We start from the raw sequence: 25,773 nt of genomic DNA, 5'->3' as shown, positions 1-25,773 counted from the left end.
ATCTAGGGTATGATATTTTTTCTCCTCTTCTGAACCTGGATTTTCATAGAAAGATGGTAAATAAATCTCCTGACTTCTATGAAATTTAGTTGCTACTTTTGGTAAATATGCAGGATCAGGCATTAAGACAATCTTATCCTGGAGAATTATTAGATAGGGAGGATCTACTGATAACGCATGTATATCACTGACCCTCCTGGCAGACGTTAATGCTAAAAGTAGAGCTGTCTTTAAAGTTAAATTCTTTATCGAAATAGTCTAATGGCTCAAAAGGAGGTTCGGTCAACGCCTCAAGCACCAAATTTAGATCCCAAGGGGGTATTCTTACAATATGGATTGGGTTAGGACTCTGACATGCCTTAATAAACCTAGCAACCCATCTATTACCAGCTATATCACTGTTATATAGAGCTCCCAAGGCTGAAACATGAACTCTTAGAGTGTTGACTGCTAAACCCAATTCCCAGCCTTTCTGAAGGAATTCTAAAATAGCTGAAATCGGAGCCCTATCTCCTAATGGTTGCTGATAAAACATAAGGATTTTTTTCCAAATTTTTGTATAGATCTTTGTAGTAACCTCCTTCCTGCTTTTCAATAAGGTAGTAATTAAAGCATTAGAGAACCCTCTCTCCTTCAGAAGCTCCCTCTCAAGTTCCAAGCCGTTAAGTGAAGAGTCTCCAAATTTGGATGACGAAATGGACCTTGAGAAAGAAGTTCCGGAACTACTGGCAGCACCCAGGGATCGGTCACAGACATTGTCCTGAGGAGAGAAAACCAAGGCCTCCTGGGCCAGAAGGGGGCAATTAGGATCACTCTGGCTCCTTCCTCCCGGATCTTCCTGAGAACTATCGGAATCAGACACATAGGGGGAAAGGCATATGCCAGCTGGAAGTCCCAACGGACACGAAGGGAATCCACTATGAATGGTTGGTCTGCTATGTGTAAGGATGCGAACCTCCTGACCTTCCTGTTCTTCCTCGTGGCAATTAGATCTATTATCGGCAATCCCCACAGATTGACTATTTGATCGAATATGTGTTGGTTTAGGGACCACTCTCCCTGACGAAGGGAATGGCGACTGAGATAGTCCGCCTCTATATTGAGTTCCCCTTTTATATGAACTGCCGACAGGGATTGTAAGTGATTCTCGGCCAGAGACAATATCTGTGCTGTAGTGGTCATTAGGGATCGTGATCTTGTCCCCCCCTGATGATTGATGTAGGCCACCACAGTCATATTGTCTGTTTGTATCTGTACATGTGAATTCCTCAGGGATGGTAGTTGTCATGATCCCAATGGCAGGGGATCACAAAAGGACAAGCAGAAAAACAAAAACAAGCTCTAGGGTGATGGAACCTGAGCTGACCGCGATCCTGAACCTACACACACAACTAGCAGTAGCCGGGGAACGTGCCTACGATGATTCCTAGACGTCTCGCACCAGCCGAAGGACTAGCTTCCCCTATAAGAAGAAACACAGACCTCACTTGCCTCCAGAGAAACACCCCACAGAAATAGCAGCCCCCTACATGTAATAACGGTGAAATGAGAGGAAAGCACAAACGTAGAAATGAAGACAGAATCAGCAAAATGAGGCCCGCTAAAGCTAGATAGCAGAGGATACAAAAGTGAACTGCGCGGTCAGCGAAAAACCCTTCAAAAAACCATCCTGAAATTACTTGAACTCATGTGCCAACTCATGGAACATGAGGAGTAATTTCAGCCCACTAGAGCAACCAGCAGCAAGGAGTCACATAACAGCAAGCTGGACTAAGACAAAAAGTAAGCAAAACATAGAACAGGAAAATGAAAACTTAGCTTGTCCAGAAGATAACAGACGCAGGGAGCAAAGGCAAACAGACACGCTGATTACATTGATAGCCGGCGAGGAAATGACAAAACAGCCAGGTTAAATAGGAAACACCCATAACCTGATGGAACAGGTGGACACCAGAGACCGCAGAGAACACAAGTCACCCAGTACCATCAGTAACCACCAGAGGGAGCCCAAAAACAGAACCCACAACAGGTAGTAAGCAAAGAAGAGCCTGTTTGACTGCAGCAAGCTCTCTTAGATTTGAGGAATTCTGTGACTCTTGAATCGACCATCGCCCTTGGGTTAGAATGTCTCCCATATGGGCTCCCCAACTGAACGGACTGGCATCTGTTGTAATTACGTTGTCCGGAGTGATGGTCCAGAGAACTCCTTTTGACAAATGTGCCAGATTGAGCCACCATCTCAGATCGTGAAGAGTGGCGGGTGATAGACTGAACTGACTGAACTTTCTACTCAGAGCACCGTGAAGATCTTTCTCTGCTTGAAGAACCTCGTATTGAAGCATTCGGGTATGAGCCTGAGCCCATCTCACCGCCGATATACACGCAATCAAAGATCCTAGTAGAGACATTGCGTCTCTTAAACTTAAGTTTGGAACTTTCCTTACAGCCGTGATCCTTTGAATGATCTTCTGCTTCTTCTCTTCTGGTAGGAAGGATGACTGATCTTCTGAGTCTAGAAGAACTCCTAGGAACATTTGACGTCTTGTGGGTTCCAGTTTTGACTTTTCCCAATTGATTATCCATCCGAGTTCCTGTAGGGATGATATTATGGCATTTACCCTAGACGTACACTGAGCAATTGAATTTCCGACTATTAAAAAATCATCTAAATAGGGCACTACAAGGGTTTCCTTTTCCCTGATATGGGCCATTACTTCCGACACAACCTTTGTAAAAACTCTAGGTGCCATGGACAGGCCAAAGGGCATTGCCAAAAATTGGAAATGTTTAATCTGATGGTTTACCCATACTGCCATCCTGAGGAATTGCTGGTGATTTCTGTGAACTGGAAGATGGTAGTACGCATCTTTTAGATCCAAGACCGACATGTAGCACCTAGGAAACAAAAGCTTAGTTGCTGATTTAATGGATTCCATCTTAAAAGCGTGGTACTGAAGATATTTATTCAATTTACGTAAATTTATGATAGTCCTAAAGGACCCATCAGGTTTAGAGATTAAGAATAGCGGAGAATAAAAGCCCGTCTTCTCCTCATGTTTTGGTACTTCTTCAATAACTCGCTTTGTAAGCAATTGTTGAATCTCTAATTCTAAGGCCTGTTGTTGGGCCGGAGTGTCCAGTGATGTTATAACAAAATGTTTTGGGGGAGTTCTCAAAAATTCTAATTTTAATCCTGACTCGACTACTCCCATTATCCAGGCGCTAGAAGTTATCCTTTTCCATTCTGCTGAGAAGAACCGTAGTCTTCCCCCTACTGGTAGATCTGTTCTATCTGTAATTACGTCTACGTCTTGAGAAAGACGAAGGATTTTTATAGTATCCACCTTTCTTCTTTTGGTCCGACGTCTCCCAGTCACGATTATATCCCTGCTGGTCTGACTGGAATTTTCTGAAGGGCATGCGTCTCCGGAAGGCATTCCTAAAAGTGGGATTAAATGTTTTAGGAAAACCCTTCTTTCTGTCTTCTGCCTTTGCAAGGATGTCATCCAGCATCGGGCCGAATAGGTACTCACCCCTACACGGAATGGAGCACAATTTGGCTTTTGCTTGAGCATCCCCTTTTTAGGTCTTTAGCCAAAGTGCCCGTCGGGCTGCATTTGAGAGACCCGCCGATCTTGCAGCCAATTTCAGGGAATCAATTGAGGCATCCGCTAGATAAGCCGCTCCTTCTCTGACCTGAGACAGGGAGTTTAACAATTTATCCCTGGGTACTTTAGCTTTAAGTTGTTCTTTCAGCTGAGTTACCCAGACCATAACTGATCTTGCCGTACAGGTGCCTGCGATTGCGGGCTTAAAGGCTCCAGATGATGCCTCCCACACCTTCTTAAGGAGCATGTCAGCCTTCCTGTCTGAAGGATCTTTAAGGAGTCCTACATCCTCTAATGGTAGCGAGGCTGTTTTCGAGGTAGAGGCTACTGCGCATCTACTTTTGGGATCTTCATCCACTGGGATAAGGTGTCATCCTCAAAGGGGTACCTTCTTTTTGCGGCTGAAGGTAAGAACCCTTTATCCAGCTTGTCCCACTCCCGTTTGACCAGATCTTTAACGGTATCTACCACCGGGAAAGCTTTGCGACTTTTCTGGCTCAGCCCTGCGAACATAATCTCCTGGGTTGTTTTCGGTTCTTTACTCTCAGCCACACCCATAGTCGCACGGACTGCCTTAATTAAAGTCTCCATATTATCGGTGGCAAAGCAAGGCCTTCCCTCCTCATCTGAGGAGGATGATGATGAACTCTCCGAGCACTCGCCCTCTTGCAACGAAGGGCTGGAATCGGATACCATTTCCATGCTACTCTTCTCATGCCGCCTAGATTTAGGGGAAGATTTTATTTCTTCCCAAATTACTTCCCTCAAATCTGATACACGGAGGGGGGCCTCTTCCTCTAACGTACGGCATATACACGTCTGACATAATTTCTTTACATAGGTGTCAGGAAGTGGCTCCGTGCATAACGCACACTGCTTATGTTTAGACTTTGAGACCTTCTTCCCCTATAACAAAGCATAGTATAGAAGACAGTTGTATCAGCCAGTGGCTCAGATATAACACTCACCACTGCTGATGAAATTAGAGTACCGGTTTCTGAGGGGGTGAGGTGCGACGTGACGTCGGGTTGCCAGGGTCCTGCTGCCCGCGTGCCACATCTCCACTATGAGATCTGCTGCTGCTCCTCTGCTCTGCTAGCTGTCGGTGTTCGGCGTCTCCTGTGGAAGACATGTTGCCGCACACCACTCACCAAGCGCTGCCTTCTTTTCAAAGGTCCCGCGCTCCTCCTCCCGGCCTCCTCCGGAAGTCGTTAGATCACTTCCGGGTCATAAGCGCCGACCTGCTCCCGCAGCGTCGCGCGCGTGTGGACGACCCAGGGCGGCGTGCCTTCCCCCGGGAACGCCACTTCAAACACTCGGCCATGCCGCTCCTTGCCAGATGAGGGGGGAAGCTGAACACAGGACTTCCCCCGACGCTGCTTCCGGGCCCCCGACTCTGCCGTTCTCACCTGGACACCGCACAGAGGCTTGGCGGACCCGGGTAGGTGAACGAGACCTGTAGGCTCCCGCCGTCCGGACAGGAACCCAAACTGGAGGGCGAGGGGGACCGCCCCTTTTTAACCTGTAGGTTCCTGTCCGGAAGGTGGGCGGATCCCCTCTCTCGTTGTGGGTGCTGTCGTGGCGATAGGAAAAAAGGTTTTATCACCAATAACATTTATCATGTATACATGAGATTCGTAAATGTTGGACCCTCATTGAGTGCTGGATTCGAGGACTCCTGATCTCCTTACCAAGACATACGCAATCAGGTGGTGTTCATACATCTATAAAACATGGACTGTTCTTACATCAGCCCAACAGCTGGGTGCCCCAAACTGAACTAACTGCTTCATAGGCATAAAGTGATTGGCTCAGGCCAGGAAACCCGACAGTCAGGCTAGGTCTCCTGATGTGGGAATGGTCTGTGTTTCATGGATGTGTAAAACCGGCTAAGGAGGAGTTATATGGAATAGTTACAGAAGTATTCTGGAAATGTTATTCTGTAAGTCACTATAAGGCCGGTGTCACACTTGCAACTGCAATACGAGAAACTCGCGCCTCAATACCTGGCACTGCTGGCGGCGGTTCGGACCGGAGTGTTCAGCTGCATAGAAATACATGCAGCCGCACGCTCCGGTCCCAAGTGCCGGCTGCAGTGTCAGGTATTGAGGCGAGACACTCGCAAGTGTGACCCCGGCCTAAAAGGCCATCTCAGAGTTGTTGGCTGCTAGTTGTATCATCCTCTTCTGTGATAGCTGCATGTGTTGGTGAAGCTTTATGAATCCCCATCATATTCACTAAACACTAGGTAACCGTGCGATCTGATGTGACTGTACACACTGCTATACATGAGGTGTGATAGTGTATTAGAGTATAACTGCTACTTGTGATTGTTCAGCGTTGCATCTTTTCCTGAATTTGCCATTTTTTTTTCTTTTTTTACATGAGATGTAAAATAATGAAGAACTGGGGCATGATTGGTGGGTTTGCTGCAGCTCTCGCAGCTGGGATATATGTTCTGTGGGGACCTATGACAGAGAGAAAAAAGCGTAAAAAAGGTAAAATCATCTACTATCTAATCAGTGACTAATGTATTGAAGCTGTATGATTACATTGCATTTAGATAGTAATTAGTGATAACATATCATCCTAGTATCTTGGCAGTCTTTGAATAATATGTTCGAGTCCCTGCGGCTGTATGTGTTGCAGCTGGTAGACAGCCACAACACATGTGAGGCTTGCCTAACAACAAACAGGACTCAAACATATTATTCAAGCATGTCTGAGCTTCTCGGATAACACCCGAGCATGCGCGGATAAAACATTATCCTAGCACATTCGCTCACCACTAATGGTAATAACTAGTATTCGTGGTTAGGAATGATTAATATGCTAGGATACTATGGCCCTCATTTACTATGTTTATGCTGAATTTAGGTGAAGGTAGAAAAGGATTTTTGGTGCAAATCTCTAAATGCTTTTACACCTCTGTGAGCAGCTTAGGCTACTTTCACACTAGCGTCGTACGCACGTCGCAATGCGTCGTTTTGGTGAAAAACCGCATCCTGCAAAGTTGGCTGCAAGATTTTTCCCCATAGACTAACATTAGCGACGCATTGCCACACGTCGCAACCGACGTGTTGTGGCGGACTGTCGGAACAAAAAAAGTTACATGTAACTTTTTTTGTGCGCCGTGTCCGCCATTTCCGACCGTTCATACGCGGCCGGAACTCCACTCCCTCCTCCCCGCAACTCACAATGGGGCAGCGGATGCGTGCGTTGTAATAATGCATCCGCTTCCCCCGTTGTGCTGCGTTGTCACAGGATGCGTCGGTACGTTGGCTCGACGCACTGCGACGGGCCGACGCTAGTGTGAAAGTAGCCTTACCTAGCTGGAGGACAAAAGGATCAACGTTTGATTTCCAACTACTCCTTCTTTCTCTCCCCCCAGAGACTACATTTGTGCTATAATTCACTCCCCTTTTGTGACGTAAATTAGGTAACGTTCACATTAGCGTTATGCTAGTTTGCGTCGGGCGACGCAGCGGCGACGCATGCGTCATGCGCCCCTATATTTAACATGGGGGACGCATGCGTTTTTGTTTGTTGCGTTGTGCGACGCATGCGTCTTTTTTGCCGCAAGCGTCGGACCAAGAAAACGCAACAAGTTGCATTTTTCTTGCGTCCAAATTTCGGCAAAAAACGACGCATGCGTCGCAAAACGCAGCGTTTTTGCGTGCGTTTTGGCGCATTTTTGCGTGCGTTGTGCGTTGCGTCGCCGACGCAGCGGCGCACAACGCTAATGTGAACGTAGCCTTATAGTGACCCTGTAGGGCCGGAAGTAGGTCATGCTCCCCTTATGTTAAGCCCTGGCTATGTTTCAAAAAGTAATCAATTACATTTTGCATAAAAATTTGCAACTTTTTAACACTAGCTTTCTTACGCAAAATACTTGTGAATAGAGTTTTGTTATTTTGTGTTTTTTTTTGTTTTTTTTTAATAACTTCACAAAGGAAAACACTTTATAAACCATAACATGTTGAAAATAGCCTTACTGCTGTGTTTTCCTGTTCATTAGGCCTTATTCCCGGACTGCTGAATTTAGGCAACACTTGTTTTATGAACTCTTTGCTGCAAAGTTTGTCTGCTTGCCCTTCTTTTATTCATTGGTTGGAAGAATTCACATCAGAGTACCAACAGGAACCAAAGAACACATCACATCAGTACCTGTCTGCTACCTTGCTGGAGCTTTTAAAAGGTAACATTAAAAAAAGAAAATATTCTCTTTTCATTTTTTTATTTTTTTTTATTTTTTATAAAACTGGCCTGTTTAACCTCCTGGACTCACAAGTTTAGGGTCTTTTTTTGTGACTAACTACTTTTTCACTTTTCTATTGTCACTTTTCAGGACCTATAACCTTTTTATTATTTGGGCAACATTGAAGTTTTTGTTTTATTAATGCCATCATTTTGGGTTTCATACAAGTTAATATCAAATTTTATTTAACTCTTTATGGAATGGAAAGCCAAACTATCATTCTAACACTTTTTGGCATTCTAAATTATGCACAATTCACTTTGCTGCAAAAATTGTTAATTTTATTTTTCAGATCTGTATGATTATGACAATACCACATTTCTAGATTTTTATGTTTTATTATTTTTTTTAAATAATTTGTTTTTGTGTCATCGTATTTTCCGAGCCCCAAGTTTTCCAATTTTCCGGCAGCATAGTTGCACAAGGGCATGTATTTTTTTTTTTTTTAAAAAAGATAAACTGTAGTTTATTTGTAGTTTTTTTTAGTATCATTTTGTGGTACATACAACTTTTATTACACTCTTTGAGAGACTAATACAAAAACATCAGTTCTATGTTTTGTTCAATTTTATATCCCTTTTTGAGATATAATAGGGGCTGACAGCTAGTGTTCTCCCTCTTTCAAACACTTTACATGCCGCTGTTACTATTGACAGTGGCATGTGAAGGGTTAAAGTGTTGGGATCAAGGCTTGCTCTGGACCCAGCAAATGCAACCAGTTTCTGCTGCTGATGGCACGGACATAACTGCTGATCCCATGTCATCTGCGGGACCTAACTACGGTGTATGCCCTATTGTGGTAAACCACTTTGTCTTGATATACAGTTACGCCCATTTGCAGGAAGGAGCAATATTCTTTTAACATCACACAGGAAAATCTCCCAATAATCAGAGTTCTCATAATGGTGAAATTATACTTATAGCTCTCTTCTATTGGGTGATTAGAAATGTAACAGTATATTCAAGCCCTATGCATGCTCATCTTCTGCACCATCCATTGTATATGGAGATAGATGAAAAAAGCCACAGTGTTCAGCTATTTCCATCAGTCCCATAGTCAGTGAATGGAGCGGAGATCAAGCGTGCACACATCTGCTCCATTTAAGATGTTTTCATGGTTTTATAGCCACATTTGCAAGATTTATGGGTGTCCCAGCGGTTGAATCCCCAGAGATCAGAGACTACTGTATTTTTCAGACTATAAGACACACTAGACCATAAGACGCACCTAGGTTTTAGAGGAGGAAAATAGGATAAAATTGTTGAACCTGTCATCAGAATCAGGCTTGTTAAGCTAAATATATGGGTATAGAGGCACTGTCCTACTGATTTAATGGGCACCGTTCTTCTAAAAATCTGTATCCTGGTTGTTTGGGACTGTGGGTAGGTTCTTCAGCTCCTCTCCGGTCCCTCAGCTGCCAATGGCATCAGTATCTTGTTACTGTTTTAAATTTTGCACCGGTGTGGTCCTAACTGCGAGTAGCGCTTACAGACGTTCACTCTGTAGTGGGCTTCAGTAAAATGGCACCGGTGTTGGTGCATGTACACATTGATCTTCCAGAGTTTTTTAGTAAAGTGGAGGCGGGGGATGCGCAGATTGAGATTTCTGCTCCTCATTGAGCAGAGATCTAAATCTGGGAATGTGCTGACACCAGCGCCATTTTCCTAAAGCCCACCGCGAGGTCAATGTGTGCGATGGGTATTTACCTCCTGCCTCCTTTGCTTCGCACTGCTGGGACACTTCCTCTTCCAGCCCGGGGCCCACAGCTTTGCCCCACTCCTGCCGCCGCCGCTGGCTTCCTCCAGCGGCAACCCTGCTTCTGCCTCCACCGTTGCCATCACCCCCTCCCCACAGATCCAGCCATGTAAAGCTCAATAAGCTGCATTTGGACTATAAGACCCCCCTCCCCCCGTTTTCCTCCCAAATTGGGGGGGAGGTGGAGGGGGGAGTGCATCATATAAAGTCCAAAAAATAGTGTTCTCAGGTGCATCGATGAGCTGAAAATAACAAAATGTGTATTAGTTGACTACTGTTCCACCAATGGATCATGAGCAGGCAACTGTGGTATTCTGCTGTGGCATGGACGCAATGGCGTCACTGTTAAGACACAAGACCACTGAGCTCTGTTTTTAGCTGCAGCGGTCAGATCACTAGAATGGCTTTCTTTACCTTGTAAAATCTCAGGTGTATGGCCAGCTTAATTATATGCTATAGAAAGTTTTTGATGTTTTACTTATTCTTCTCACTTCAGCATTATCTAATCAGGAGACTGCAGAGGATGAGGTATTAGATGCCAGTCCTCTTCTAGAAGTCCTAAGAACATACAGGTGGCAAATCTCTTCCTTTGAAGAGCAGGTGAGTGAATTTCTACTTCCCATATGTGCCATTATAGTGGCATTTACTTGATATATTATTGAACCTTTAAAGTTTTGTAGATGCAAATTTCATAATTATCTCTGCTAGATATTTAGAAATCTACTTTATCTATGAAATTTTATGATGGCATTGGGATCCAGCAGTTCTCCATCACATGTACAAAACAATTTGGGCCAGTGTTGGCACCCAGCATATACAGGAATGCTGTGATACAGGCCAAATATTGCTTTGTAGTAAATAGGACCTCCTGAACACGCATAAAAAGAATATATATAAGTGATGTTATGGTTGCAACTTTCTAAAAAAAAATTCTTTCGTTGTTTTTTTTCTGAACAAAGCGATGACAAGTTGCTTCTTACTAAATGTGTTTTTTTAATTGCACAGGATGCCCATGAATTGTTTCATGTCTTGACCTCATCTTTAGAAGACGAGAAAGATCATCAGCCCCTTGTAACACATCTGTTTGATGTCAGTGCCTTAGAGGTAAGCGTTTCCTTGAGTATCGATGAAGTGATAGAAATTTCCAACTAACAGTCATAACACCTTAATTATAATTATACAGTACAGACCAAAAGTTTGGACACACCTTCTCATTTAAAGATTTTTCTGTATTTTCATGACTATGAAAATTGTACATTCACACTGAAGGCATCAAAACTATGAATTAACACATGTGGAATTATATACTTAACAAAAAAGTGTGAAACAACTGAAATTATGTTTTAATATTCTAGGTTCTTCAAATTAGCCACCTTTTGCTTTGATGACTGCTTTGCACACTCTTGGCATTCTCTTGATGAGCTTCACGAGGTAGTCACCGGGAATGGTTTTCACTTCACAGGTGTGCCCTGTCAGGTTTAATAAGTGGGATTTCTTGCCTTATAAATGGGGTTGGGACCATCAGTTGTGTAGTGCAGAAGTCTGGTGGATACATAGCTGATAGTCCTACTGAATAGACTGTTAGAATTTGTATTATGGCAAGAGAAAAGCAGCTGAGTAAAGATAAACGAGTGGCCATCATTACTTTAAGAAATGAAGGTCAGTCAGTCCGAAAAATTGGGAAAACTTTGAAAGTGTCCCCAAGTGCAGTGGCAAAAACCATCAAGCGCTACAAAGAAACTGGCTCACATGAGGACCGCCCCAGGAAAGGAAGACCAAGAGTCACCTCTGCTTCTGAGGATAAGTTTATCCGAGTCACCAGCCTCAGAAATCGCATGTTAGCAGCAGCTCACATTAGAGACCAAGTCAATGCCACACAGAGTTCTAGCAGCAGACACATCTCTGCAACGACTGTTAAGAGGAGACTTTGTGCAGCAGGCCTTCATGGTAAAATAGCTGCTAGGAAACCACTGCTAAGGACAGGCAACAAGCAGAAGAGACTTGTTTGGGCTAAAGAACACAAGGAATGGACATTAGACCAGTGGAAATCTGTGCTTTGGTCTGATGAGTCCAAATTTGAGATCTTTGGTTCCAACCACCGTGTCTTTGTGCGACACAGAAAAGGTGAACGGATGGACTCTACATGCCTGGTTCCCACCGTGAAGCATGGAGGAGGAGGTGTGATGGTGTGGGGGTGCTTTGCTGGTGACACTGTTGGGGGTTTATTTAAAATTGAAGGCATACTGAACCAGCATGGCTACCACAGCATCTTGCAGCGGCATGCCATTCCATCCGGTTTGCGTTTAGTTCGACCATCATTTATTTTTCAACAGGACAATGACCCCAAATATACATACAGGCTGTGTAAGGGCTATTTGACCAAGAAGGAGAGTGATGAGGTGCTATGCCAGATGACCTGGCCTCCACAGTCACCAGACCTGAACCCAATCGAGATGTTTGGGGTGAGCTGGACCGCAGAGTGAAGGCAAAAGGGTCAAAAAGTGCTAAGCATCTCTGGGAACTCCTTCAAGATTGTTGGAAGACCATTACCTCTTGAAGCTCATCAAGAGAATGCCAAGAGTGTGCAAAGCAGTCATCAAAGCAAAAGGTGGCTACTTTGAAGAACCTAGAATATAAGTCATAATTTCAGTTGTTTCAAACTTTTTTGTTAGGTATATAATTCCACATGTGTTCATTCATAGTTTTGATGCCTTCAGTGTGAATGTACAGTTTTCATAGTCATGAAAATACAGAAAAATCTTTAAATGAGAAGGTGTGTCCAAACTTTTGGTCTGCACTGTATATGCAAGACAAGTACATAGTAAGGAAGGTATTTCTGAAGCGCTAAGTTACTAACAACAATATTTACTTGCTACATAACAGATACATATCCTTTAATTTGCCTTTTTTTTGGTGTACAATATTGTTTGTTTGTATCACAGCTTCCCCAGAACACAGACAGGCAAATTCACTGCAGAATACAAGGTACGTTAAGGTAGCTCGTACCTGAAATGGTTTATATTTCGTGACAGAAACCATGGTAGTCTCAGGTGTTTATTTACTTTTTGCCTAATTACTGTATTTTTTGGACTGAGATACTGTTTTTAGGAATAAAAAAAATCTTTAAAAATGTCTGTGTATTAAGCAGCGTCCTATGATCGAGGATAGTGCTGACACAACCAACTTCCTTCCCAATCTCTGAGAGAACTATGCAGTGGCACAGTTCTCTCTCTTCCGACCCGACACTGATCACTCTGCACATCACTAAAGATGCAGGTTGTGACCAGCTGAAGGACCTTTCAGTTCATGTGATCAATTGCATGCCTGGAAGGAACTTAAAACGTGGTATTGTATACTCAGCATGCATTGGAGGTGTGTGAATTGATGTAGCTGAGCAGTGTGTGTTTGAAGCAAAGTTGTGTGTGTTTGTGATGATGTAGCTGGGCTGTGTGTGTTGATTTTGCAGAGTTGTGTGTGTTGATGTAGTTGAACTGTGTTCTCTGATATAGTGAGTTGTGTGTATGCGCATTTAGCAGAGCTGTGTGTGTGTAGCAGAGCTGGGTGCATGCAGCAAAGCTGGATTTCTATGTAGCAGAGCTGTGTGTATATACACTGTACTTTCAGCAGTGATGTGTATACTACACATGCCTCAGAGAAAAGCTAACAATAGCTGTATTACCTCTATATTCTACCCTAGTGCATTAAAATTTGTGACTTTTTGTGAAATTCACCACTCTACTTCTTTACACTGCAAGAAGTTTTCTCCTACGCCTCATTGGGGGACACAGGATCGTGCGTGTTATGCTGCTGCCACTAGGAGGACACTAAGTAATACAGAAAGAATAGCTCCTCCCCTGCAGTATACACCCTCCTGCTGGCTCCAAGTGAACCAGTTCTTGCTTAGTGTCTGTAGGAGGCACTTAGGTCTGCTTTCAGACCCCACCATTTTTATTTTAGTTTTTTACCTTTTATTCTATTTTTTTCCCTTAACGGAGCGAATGGGGGCGACGGATCCTTTCTAGGTTCCGATCTCCCCCGAATCATCAACAGGCAAGTACGTGGAGCGTCCCTCCCGTATCCTTTCCTGCAACGTTGTACGCCAGCCCTGACCTCACCTTACGGGCGATGGTTCCTTCGCGTTCCCATCTCCCCCCTCCATAGCAGGCGACCACATGGAGTAGCCCTCCATGTACCTCTCCTGGAGCCAGGTGCATAGCCGGACATGATGTATAATTGTCTAAGAGTCACGTCCGTCTTTCTGTCTGTCACGGAAATCCCAAGTAGCTGATTGGTCACAGCATAACAGTCACGACCAATCAGAGATGGGACAGTCCGGCAGCGAAATGGCCGCTCCCTACTCCCCTGCCGTCAGTGCCCGCTCCATACTCCCCTCCAGTCAGCACTCACACAGGGTTAATGACAGTGTTAACGGACTGCGTTATGCTGCGGTGTAACGCACTCCGTTAAAGCTGCTATTAACCCTGTGTGACCAACTTTTTACTATTAATGTGTGAAGGAACAGATTAAGAAAGATTCTCCATTTTGTGCTTTGACTCCATTTTCTTGTTTGTTAAAGATAAATTCTGTTATTTAATTAGGTAAAAGGTTACAGCTGCCATGAAGTAATTTTATCTTGTTTTTCATAAGTTTGTTATTCAACTAGGCTATGGTTCATAATTGGTATAAAGACCTTGAGTGTTCTAACTCGAGCCAGGGAGGGGACTCGGGGGTGTATCGCTATACAAGACTGAGGCACCTGTTAATATATTTTTTATGCCAAAAAGACACGACCATATCTGTAGTTTCCGTTTTTTCTGTATCCTCATGGGTTAAGTTTTTTCCTGCATTCTTATAGGTGAAGAACTGTGAGTGTATTCTTATGCTGATTGGTTGAATTATAATTTCTATGACTATAAAGAGTGATACACAATAAACTGGGGCCCAGTGATCTGCTCGATCCCCCATACAGAGACATACGTCTCCGTCTGGTCATTTTCAGTTGCCGGCAACGCCCTGTAAATTAATTTGGAAATCACTGAGTCAACCGTGAAGTATCAATTTAGATCCTCCCTCAACAGATGCTGCCTATGCGGCATCAATAGTAAAAAGATCTAATGTTAAAAATAATTAAAAAAAATAATCATTGTATACTCACCTTCCGTGGGCCCCCGGATCCAGCCGAGACCTTTACCGCTCCTCGCGACGCTCTGGTGACCGGTGCATGCATTGCGGTCTCGCGAGATGATGACGTACCTTTCTCGCGAGACCGCTACGTCCTCATCTCGCGAGACCGCAATGCACTCTTGGGACCGGAGCGTCGCGAGCAGCATCGGTAAATGCCTCGGCTGGATCCAGGGGGCTGACGGAGGGTGAGTATATAACTATTTTTTATTTTAATTCTTTTTTTAACAGGGATATGGTGCCCACATTGCTATATACTGCGTGGGCTCTGTTAGATACTGCGTGGGCTGTGTTATATACTACATCTCTGTGCTATATACTATATGGGCTGTGCTATATATTACGTGGCTGGGCAATATACAACCTGCAAGCCTACAACCTGCAGTAACCACCGATCGACCAAACCACTGCACGACCAGCTCTATCCTCACCTACTGTATCCTCACCCATCCCTTTTAGCTTGTGAGCCCTCGCAGGCACGGTCCTCTCTCCTCCTGTACCAGTTGTGACTTGTATTGTTCAAGATTATTGTACCTGTTTTTATTATGTATACCCCTCCTCACATGTAAAGCACCATGGAATAAATGGCGCTATAATAAAAATAATAATATACTACGTGTCTGTGCTATATACAACGTGGCTGGGCAATATACTACGTGTCTGTGCTATATACTACGTGTCTGTGCTATATACTACGTGTCTGTGCTATATACTACGTGTCTGGGCTATATACTACGTGGCTGGGCTATATACAACCTGCAAGCCTACAACCTGCAGTAACCACCGATCGACCAAACCACTGCACGACCAGCTCTATCCTCACCTACTGTATCCTCACCCATCCCTTGTAGCTTGTGAGCCCTCGCGGGCAGGGTCCTCTCTCCTCCTGTACCAGTTGTGACTTGTATTGTTCAAGATTATTGTACCTGTTTTTATTATGTATACCCCTCCTCACATGTAAAGCGCCATGGAATAAATGGCGCTATAATAAAAATAATATACTACGTGTCTGTGCTATATACAACGTGGCTGGGCAATATACTACGTGGCTGGGCAATATACTACGTGGCTGGGCTATATACAACCTGCAAGCCTACAACCTGCAGTAACCACCGATCGACCAAACCACTGCACGACCAGCTCTATCCTCACCTACTGTATCCTCACCCATCCCTTGTAGCTTGTGAGCCCTCGCGGGCAGGGTCCTCTCTCCTCCTGTACCAGTTGTGACTTGTATTGTTCAAGATTATTGTACCTGTTTTTATTATGTATACCCCTCCTCACATGTAAAGCGCCATGGAATAAATGGCGCTATAATAAAAATAATATACTACGTGGCTGGGCAATATACTACGTGGCTGGGCAATATACTACGTGGCTGGGCAATATACTACGTGTCTGTGTTATATACTACGTGGCTGGGCAATATACTACGTGGCTGAGCAATATACTACGTGGCTGGGCTATATACTATGTGGCTGGGCAATATACTACGTGGCTGGGCTATATACTACGTGGCTGTGTTATACGCTACTTCAGGGGTGTCAAACTGCATTCCTCGAGGGCTGGAAACAGGTCATGTTTTCAGGATTTCCTTGTACTGCACAGGTGATAATTTAATCACCAACTCATTATTTGTGTTGGTGATTAAATTATCACCTGTGCAGTACAAGGAAATCCTGAAAACATGACCTGTTTGCAGCTCTCGAGGAATGCAGTTTGACACCCCTGCGCTACTTGGCTGTGCTATATTTCTCTGCTGTATCTGTGCATCATGAATCGTGGTATGTGTTAAAGAGGGGGGCCCACTGAGACTTCTTTCGCCCGGGGCCCTCAAAAACCTGGAGCCGGCCCTGGCTTCACTGATTGGTCACGCCCGGCCGCGAACAATCAGCGACAGGCGCTGTCCGGCCGCAAATTGGTGCGGAATTTGAGCCACGCTTCACTAATTGGTCGCGGCCGGCCGGCTGAATCCTGTGTAACATAGTAACATAGTTAGTAAGGCCGAAAAAAGACATTTGTCCATCCAGTTCAGCCTATATTCCATCATAATAAATCCCCAGATCTACGTCCTTCTACAGAACCTAATAATTGTATGATACAATATTGTTCTGCTCCAGGAAGACATCCAGGCCTCTCTTGAACCCCTCGATTGAGTTTGCCATCACCACCTCCTCAGGCAAGCAATTCCAGATTCTCACTGCCCTAACAGTAAAGAATCCTCTTCTATGTTGGTGGAAAAACCTTCTCTCCTCCAGACGCAAAGAATGCCCCCTTGTGCCCGTCACCTTCCTTGGTATAAACAGATCCTCAGCGAGATATTTGTATTGTCCCCTTATATACTTATACATGGTTATTAGATCGCCCCTCAGTTGTCATTTTTTCTAGACTAAATAATCCTAATTTCGCTAATCTATCTGGGTATTGTAGTTCTCCCATCCCCTTTATTAATTTTGTTGCCCTCCTTTGTACTCTCTCTAGTTCCATTATATCCTTCCTGAGCACCGGTGCCCAAAACTGGACACAGTACTCCATGTGCGGTCTAACTAGGGATTTGTACAGAGGCAGTATAATGCTCTCATCATGTGTATCCAGACCTCTCAATGCACCCCTATATAAATAAATGTATAAATTGCATTATTCTGAAAACTTCATAAATAAACTACATACATATTCTAGAATACCAGATGCGTTGTAAAACTGCTTCCGCTGCCCACATTGTGCTACATTAACACGCTGTCCGTTGGCACGTCGGGCCTACGCATGGCGACGGCCCCGTGCCGACGCCAGTGTGAAAGTAGCATAAGCTGCAGAAATGTAGCTTACCCCTTCCCCTGCTAGTAAGCACTCCCCTCAAGGCTACGCTATGTCTCAATCAAAGCCTCACAAAAAGTCTGGGAAAACCCACACTGTGTTCTTCGCTGCATGTACCTTTTGCAAGGTGTCATTACCCCGGGGTCACAATACTGCATTGTGCACAGTTTGTGAACCGGTGACTGCTCAGGGACCACCTGTTACTGATACTGAACCCAGTGAGCCTAGTCCCCCTGAGTGGGCTATCTCCCTTACCCGGTCTATGGCATCCCTGGCAAAAGCGTTAGACTCTCGTTCCGAGACCCTTCCTCTAACCAGGGCACTATTTCGGACGACGCTTCCGATCATCAGAACCCCTCGTACTCCAGGTGTCGTACCTTGCCAAGGCGCTTTCGCTCTTCCAGGAAAAGGACTCATGCCATATCCTCAGACCATCACCAGGACTCGGGTTCTGAGAGCTCCATTTCTCGCTCCCTTTCCATTGGGGCTAGCAGAGAACCTGTTTCAGAGGACGATTCTGAGAAGTCCCTAGATCAGGAATTTCATCAAGATCAGGAGACTCTCGACTCTCTGAGTCAGTGAATAAGGCTTTGAAGCTTTTTTTTTTTTTAAATTAAATAGATTTTTATTAACAATAAACAGCAAAGAGAAAACATCACTTTCTCAACCACATTTCAATATGTTACATACACCTTTTCTTAATTTTAAGAATCCCCAACATACCCACAACAACCCACCCCTCCCCCCCCCAGGACAGCTCATCCCAGATCTAAACTCCCCTGAGGCCACCAGTGCCCCAAGAAGTTCTCGCCTATCTGAAGCCAATAGCTCCCAGCTTCCATTACTCCTCATCCCAACTCAAGCCATGGAGACCATATTTTATTAAACATTCCTATTTTCCCCCGTCTCTTATAAACACCTTTTTCCAGCTTTAGACCATGTTGTACATATTGAAGGAATTCCCTCCTCGCAGGTGGTTCTGCCTTTATCCAGTTCCGTGCTATCACTTTCCGAGCCATATACAGTAACCTAGCAATTGCAATCTTCCAGGTGTTGTCCACTCCTATTTCATCAACATATCCCAACAAGCATATTATCGGATCTCTCAGAACTCTGCATTTATACGCTCCTTCCACCCGACTCAAAACCACCACCCAAAAAGCGGCCAATCTAGGACACGTCCACATCATATGATAAATTCCTGCATTCTCACTCCCACACCTTGGACACTCAGAATCAGCACGCAACCCCGCTTTATGTAGCACTTCCGGAGACTTCTATACTCTGTGCAAAATATAGAGCTGCGACAACCTATACGGCTCACTCAATGACAATCGCGGAACCCACTCCAGTACTGATTCCCAGGTTTCATTCTCCACCGGGCCCAAGTCCCTCTCCCATTTAGCTCTAGCCTTTATGGGAAAATCTAACAGATACGTGTGCATAAGGTCCTTATATAGGGTGGAAATAACTCCCTTTGTAGTCCCGTCGCCACATACATACTCCAATACTATGTCCTCCTGAATCCCGATGTCAGTACTCTTATTTTGAGCTCTGAAGGCATGTCTCATCTGTGCATACTGATATTCTCCTGTGGGCCTCAGACCAAACTCTGCTTGTAACTGGGAAAAGGACTTCAACACTCGTTGTTGAACTATTTGGTTTACAAAGCAAATTCCTTTAGACTGCCACTCTATCAGACCTCCCAGAGCCGCAAATTCCTTTAAGTTACTGTTAGACCATATTGGTGTAAATTTGGTTAACCCTGTAACCCCCCCGAATCTGCCTCAGTCTGTTCCATAATTTACATATCAGAAACAAGGTTGGATATAGCTTCCCCAATGCTCCCAAAGAGCCGTCCTCTAAGCATTGTATTACCGCGCATCGGCCTGTCACCCCTTCCATCAGGTGTTGTACCGCACTGGATGACGCCTCCCGCGCCCAGCCCTTCAAATGCTGACTCTGGGCTGCAAGGAAATACATTTCAGGGTTGGGCAAAGCTGAAGCGTCTCCAGGCTAATACGTGGATACTGTCTCCCCCATATCAAACTTCTAAAAAGGGCATTAATCTGTCGGAATTTCCCCCGCGGGATCCAAATTGGCGCGTTATGTAAGACATATAAAATTTTAGGCATCAAGACCATCTTAATAAGATTGACCCTTCCAACCACCGACAAATGTAACTTATTCCAAGCATCTACCTTTGCCTTGAGCACCCCCATAACAGGAGTCAGATTTCTATGTACGAACTCCGTGACTGGAACCGAAATCCATATCCCAAGGTATTTAAAATGGGATACCACCTTAAGCCGCTCGTCGCCCACATTCTCACTCACATTCTCTCCTACACCATCTACCTTAAACAGAACCGATTTGTCCCAATTAATTGTTAGCCCCGATACGGACCCGAATCTTTCAACAATTTCAATGGCCCCTCTCAGTGAATCAACCGGATCCGCCAAAAACAGCAAAACATCATCTGCATATAGCGCTATCTTTTCCTCAACTTTCCCATATCTAAACCCAGGGACCCCATCAGATTGTCGAATCTTGGCGGCAAGTGGCTCCACAGCCAACGCAAACAGGAGAGGCGAAAGCGGACATCCCTGCCTAGTGCCTCTAGCCAACTTTATAGGTTGAGACAATTCCCCGTTTACCCTTACTCTAGCCGTCGGCAATGAATACAACAGCTGAATCCAGGCCACAAACTGCGGACCAAAACCCATACCCTTCAACACCTGCCAGAGATATCCCCACTCTACACTATCAAACGCCTTATGGGCATCCAGTGACGCAATCACCCTCCGGCCACAATTGTCAGACTTCAGCTGTAAATTCACATATAACCTCCGCAGATTAATCGCCGTTGACCTATCAGGCATAAAGCCAGACTGGTCCGGATGCACCAGGCCCGTAATGACACTAGACAAATGGGAAGCTAACACCTTGGCCAGAAGCTTGACATCAATAGTTAGTAAAGATATTGGGCGATATGACTCAGGTTTCCCCAAATCCTTATCCTCCTTTGGAATAACCACTATTATGGCCTCCCTCATAGAAGCTGGCAAGCACCCCCGGGATCTAGCTTCCTCCAAAACCGTCTTTAATCTAGGAATCAACACTTCTCCCAAACTTTTATAGATCTCGGCGGGCAATCCATCAACACCAGGCGCCTTCCCGTTGGCCATGGACATCAATGCCAGACTCAGTTCCTCCTCCGTGATAGGGGCTTCCAAGCTCTCCCTATCCACCTCGTTAAGTCTCAGTAGATCCAGACCCTCCAAGAAAGTCAATGTATCTCCGACCGACTCACCAACCCGGGAGGAATATAAATCTACATAAAAGTCCGCAAAAGTCCTCAGAATCTCAGACGTTTCAGATACTCTGCTACCACTTACAGGCTCCAATGAGTGCACATATGAAGTACTCCTCTGAGCAGCTACCACCAACGACAGCATATGACCCACTGTTTCTCCCTCCTGGTAATACAACACTCTTTGAAATTCCTGCTTCCTATCTGCTTTTTCCAAGAGTACTTTCTCCAATTGATTTTGTGCATTTTTCAGCCTTTTCCCAGCTTCAGGAGTTCCCAGTGTAGCCATCCCATCCTCTGCATCTTTCAACTCATCAACCGCCGCCCTTTCTGCCTCTCTCGTCCTTCGCTTACACCTACTAATATCTCTAAACAGTAGTCCTCTCAGATACGCCTTCATTGCATCCCAGATCGTAAGAGCGTCTGTACTCCCATCATTCAAAACAAAGAACTCCGCCACCTCCCGTCCTATACTTTCCATCTCAATACTATGTAACCAACTAGGATGTATCTTCCATTCTCTCCCATTTACAGACTGTGTCCCCGCCAACCTAAACTCCACCTCAATTGGACTGTGGTCCGACAAGGCCCTTGGGAGATATCTCACCTTCCCAACCAGTGTGTCTAATAGCCTATTTCCCAGGGCCATGTTAATTCTAGAGAGCGTGGCATGCGCCGGCGAATAGCATGAATACCCTCTCTCCCCAACATGTCTGACCCTCCAAAGGTCAATCATACCTATCTCATGTACATAGGTGCCAAATGTTGTAGTATGTCCCCCTGACCTATTCTGGGTGTTTTTATTCTTATCCCAAAAGTTGTCACAGATGTTATTTAAGTCCCCAATAATCATCAGTGGTGTCGGCCCCCATCGTTCCACTCGCTCCAATACTTCTCTAATCTTCCTGCTTGAGTAGGGAGGTGGAATATACATAGCTGCAATACACACACTCACTCCATACACTATACACTGTATTAGTACATACTGACCATCCACATCTACACAAACCTTCACCTCCTCATACTGTACTCCCGCTGGAATCAAAATTGACACACGTCTCGCATATGTGGAGAAGGTAGAGTGATATCCCTTCTAAATCCAACGTCTATTTAAGACATTCACTTTCTCCCTTACCAAGTGTGTCTCCAGCAAACATATCATTGAGGCCCGTTGGTCTCTTGCATACTGCAAACTCGCGGCTCTTCTGGATTTCTCCGCCAGGCCTCTCACATTCCAGCTCAAAATCTTAAAACGGCCCCCCATCAATTGGCTCATCTTCTCTAAATATATCATTATTCTTGACCATGAGCTGTCTAACTTCCCTAACCCCCCTGTCCCAACTCTCCCTCCCACCCTTCCCCCCTCACATCTAACCATTCCGCCTCTTTTCAAGAGTGGGGCACCATCGCCCATAGCGAACACTCCGATTGGCAGTACCTTCCCAACCCTCCTCCCGCCACTGTACATAGCAAAATTCCATACATTCTTTAATATGTCACAAGATTTCAACATCGCATAACCTGCAAATGCAAGAAACCTAAAACAAACTTATAATACGCCGCTTACCCTTCCTCCCCCTTCCCCAGCAGCCATTATAGCATTCCCTTAAGTGTAGCTGATTACAACTCAGCTCCACCCTTCAACTTTCACATCCCATAACCCCTGAGTTGTTAATTACAAGTCTCTTTTCCAACTGACAAAGAAGTAATCACATTCAGAATCCCCCCTCAGTTCAGTCTCCTTTTCCTTTAAGCCTTTTAGCATTAATGTCAATCCACTGAGTAGCTTCTTCCGGCTTCTGAAAAAAATGAATTTTGTCAAACGCCACCACCCTCAGTCTTGCTGGAAACATCATGGAGTATTGCACTCCCAGCTCCCTCAGCCGTGTCTTGATACCCGTGAACATCATCCGTTGTTTCTGAACCAGGGCAGAATAGTCTGGGTAAATCGCAATTCTTTGGCCTTCAACTGTCAGATCCGTCATATCTCTAGCCTTCCTCAGGATAATGTCTCTGTCTCTGTAGTTTAGGACTTTGGCGAGCATGGTACGGGGATTTGCTCCAGGGACAGGTGGCTTCGGTGGGACCCTATGCGCTCTTTCCACCGCGAACACCTTTGTCAGCGCCGTATCTCCAAAAGCCTCTAACAGCCATTTTTCCATATACTCAGTTGGATTCCTCCCTTCAGCTTTTTCAGGGATGCCCACTATGCGTATATTATTTCTTCTGGACCTGTTCTCAAGGTCCTCATTTTTTGCCACCAATTCAGCTATTGCTTGAGTGAACTACTTCTCAGCCTTTTGCATCTGCACTATATGGTCTTCTGCAGTGCCCACTCTCTCCTCCACCTCCCCCACACGTTTGTCAATCTTCTGCATGGCTGCGTTTATCTGGGCTGTGTCCCCCTTAACCTCCTGTATCTGTAGGGTCAGAGACTGTTTACATGAAGAGAACAACGCAAAGACGTCTCTCAGGGTAGGCTCAGCTTCTGGCGCCATATCCTCAGGTCCCCCTACTGCCACCGCCATATTACTCTCCTTTCTCCCCTGTTGTACCTCATGCTCTCCTGCTGGGTTCTCTTCCTCTTCCTCCTCCCCTGTATCAGCTCCGGATTCCTCCTCTGCAGCCTCCACTCTTACAAACTGCTGGAGCTTTGCCGCCACCTCCATGCGTTTCTTACATGCGGCGTTCTCTTTATCCGCCTTCTCTCTTGCATCGGCGCCATCTTGGCTTGCGCCTGCATCCCCGGCTCCCGCATCCTTCTGCCTTCTCCTAGTCATTTTCTCCGTTCACGGAGCTGCCGCTCAGCACCGCCGAGCTCACTGGATCGCTCCGCAGCCGGTAAGCCTCCCCTGGAGCCGTTCAGCGGCGGCTATACAGGATTTTATAAAGCACAGCAGCGGGAGCTCTCTGCCGCACGTCCGCTCACATGGACACTCAGGCCACGCCCCCAAGGCTTTGAACCTTTATCTAAAACGGATCATGCCATGTCCTTTAAGAGGACCAAACGAGCTCATAGAGTGTTCGCCACTCATCCCGAATTTTAAGAAAATCGTTGAATCTCACAGGATCTGTCCAGATAAACGATTCACAGGGCAGAAGCCCATGGAATCAAAATATCCCTTTGCCCAGGATCTAAGAAAAGATTGGTTGCAGTCTCCCCCGGTTGATCCTCCGGTATCGCGCCTGTCTACTAAATTTGTTTTGTCCTCTTCGGAGGGCGCCTTGATTAAAAACCCAACCGATCGTTAGATCGACAATATGGCGCGTTCAGCCTTTGAAGCCTCAGCAGCCGCACTCTTCCCATCTTTTGCCGCTACGTGGGTGGCTAAGGCTATAACCCACTGGGCTGAGATCTTGTCTTCAGCGGTGCTGGATACCAATCTTCCCCCTGATATAGCAGACCTCGCTACTCAGATAGCCAGAGCTGGAGATTTTGTAGTGACTGAGTCCCTAGATGCTGCTAACTGTGCTTCTCAAGCAGCAGCAAACGCCATCACCATCCGGAGGTCCTTATGGCTCAGGGACTGGCGTGCGGATTCTGCTTCCAAAAAGTCATTGACTTCTCTTCCATATCAGAGCGGTCGCCTTTTTGGCAGAAAGCTCGACTAATTAATTTCCGACGCCACTGGAGGGAAGAGTAAATTTCTTCCACAACAGAGACCCTTTCGGCCCTCCAGGAACCAGCAGCAGCAGGCTTGGTCCCTATTATTTTCGTTTCAACTCAAATTGGTCCTCTACTTCCACGTCTTCTGGACCCGGCCGGGCACAACGTAGGGATAGAGGTCCCCAGACCTCTTACAAACCTTCCCCTTCATGGAGAGGCAGGCCTAGGCAGTCAGGATCCAGGGGGTCCAGACCGGGCAGGTCTCCCACACAATGACTCCCTGCGGTTTCCGGAGGACACCCTCAAAGTAGGCGGCCGCCTGCTTTCCTTCAGCGACGCGTGGCTCTCGGTCGTTCACGACGAATGGGTCCGTGACCTAGTGTCCTCCGGATGCAAGATAGAATTCTCCTCTCTTCCACCAAATCGTTTTTTCCTGTCTTCTCCTCCCAGGGCAAAAGCATCAGAGTTCTTCCAAGCTATAAGCTCTCTGAGAAAAGACGGAGTTATTATTCCGGTCCCTCAAAGCGAAGGGTTTCAAGGTTTTTATTCAAACCTCTTCATTGTTCCAAAGAAGGACGGTACAGTACGGCCCATACTGGACCTAAAACTGCTGAACAAATTCATCAAGGCGCGACGGTTCCGGATGGAATCGCTTAATTCTGTCATCCGCCTCCATGGAAAAAGGCGAGCTCCTGGCGTCTATAGACATCCAGGACGCGTACCTCCACATTCCTATTTTACCTTCTCACCAAAGGTTTCTTTGCTTCGCAGTTCAAGAAGATCACTTTCAATTCCTTGCTCTACCCTTCGGCCTCGCCACTGCTCCCAGGGTATTCACCAAGGTCATGGCGGCCCCCGTGGCCATCCTTCACACCCGAGGCGTGGTGGTGCTACCGTATCTAGAAGATATCCTCCTCAAAGGCCCCTCTTTCCACACCTGCAAAGAGGCCGTGAACATCACAATAGATAATCTTTCTCGCCTGGGCTGGAAGATAAACATCAAAGAATCTTCCCCAGTACTGGCTCAGCAGATTTCCTTTCTAGGAATGATACTCGACTCATCCCGGGGGTTGGTTCTTCTTCCCCCGGAAAAGATCTCGGTCTTACAGCGAGACGCTCAGAAGCTCTCTCAGCCTCGCACTCACTCTCTGCGCCTCAGTTTGAGAGTTCTCGGCAGTATGGTAGCAGCTATGGAGGCGGTTCCATTTGCTCAATTACACCTCCGCCTCCTACAGC

The 25,773-nt window shown here is 45.6% G+C and overlaps 1 protein-coding gene across 2 annotated transcripts in view; it reads left to right on the top strand.

Annotated features, from left to right (window-relative positions):
• USP30 (ubiquitin specific peptidase 30) overlaps positions 1-25,773 on the top strand; it is a 103,306-nt gene that overhangs the window by 4,023 nt on the left and 73,510 nt on the right. For both annotated transcript variants that reach the window (XM_069759549.1, XM_069759559.1), the window contains exons 2-6: positions 5,997-6,106; positions 7,627-7,806; positions 10,119-10,222; positions 10,628-10,726; positions 12,565-12,607. In XM_069759549.1, coding sequence (XP_069615650.1) covers positions 5,997-6,106; positions 7,627-7,806; positions 10,119-10,222; positions 10,628-10,726; positions 12,565-12,607 — 536 coding nt within the window. The remainder of the gene's footprint in view (positions 1-5,996; positions 6,107-7,626; positions 7,807-10,118; positions 10,223-10,627; positions 10,727-12,564; positions 12,608-25,773) is intronic.

This window comes from Ranitomeya imitator, chromosome 1 (genome assembly GCF_032444005.1).
Source record: "Ranitomeya imitator isolate aRanImi1 chromosome 1, aRanImi1.pri, whole genome shotgun sequence".
NCBI lineage: Eukaryota > Metazoa > Chordata > Amphibia > Anura > Dendrobatidae > Ranitomeya > Ranitomeya imitator.
Note: the sequence above shows the minus strand (reverse complement) of the source record. Positions and strands in the feature narration are given on the sequence as shown.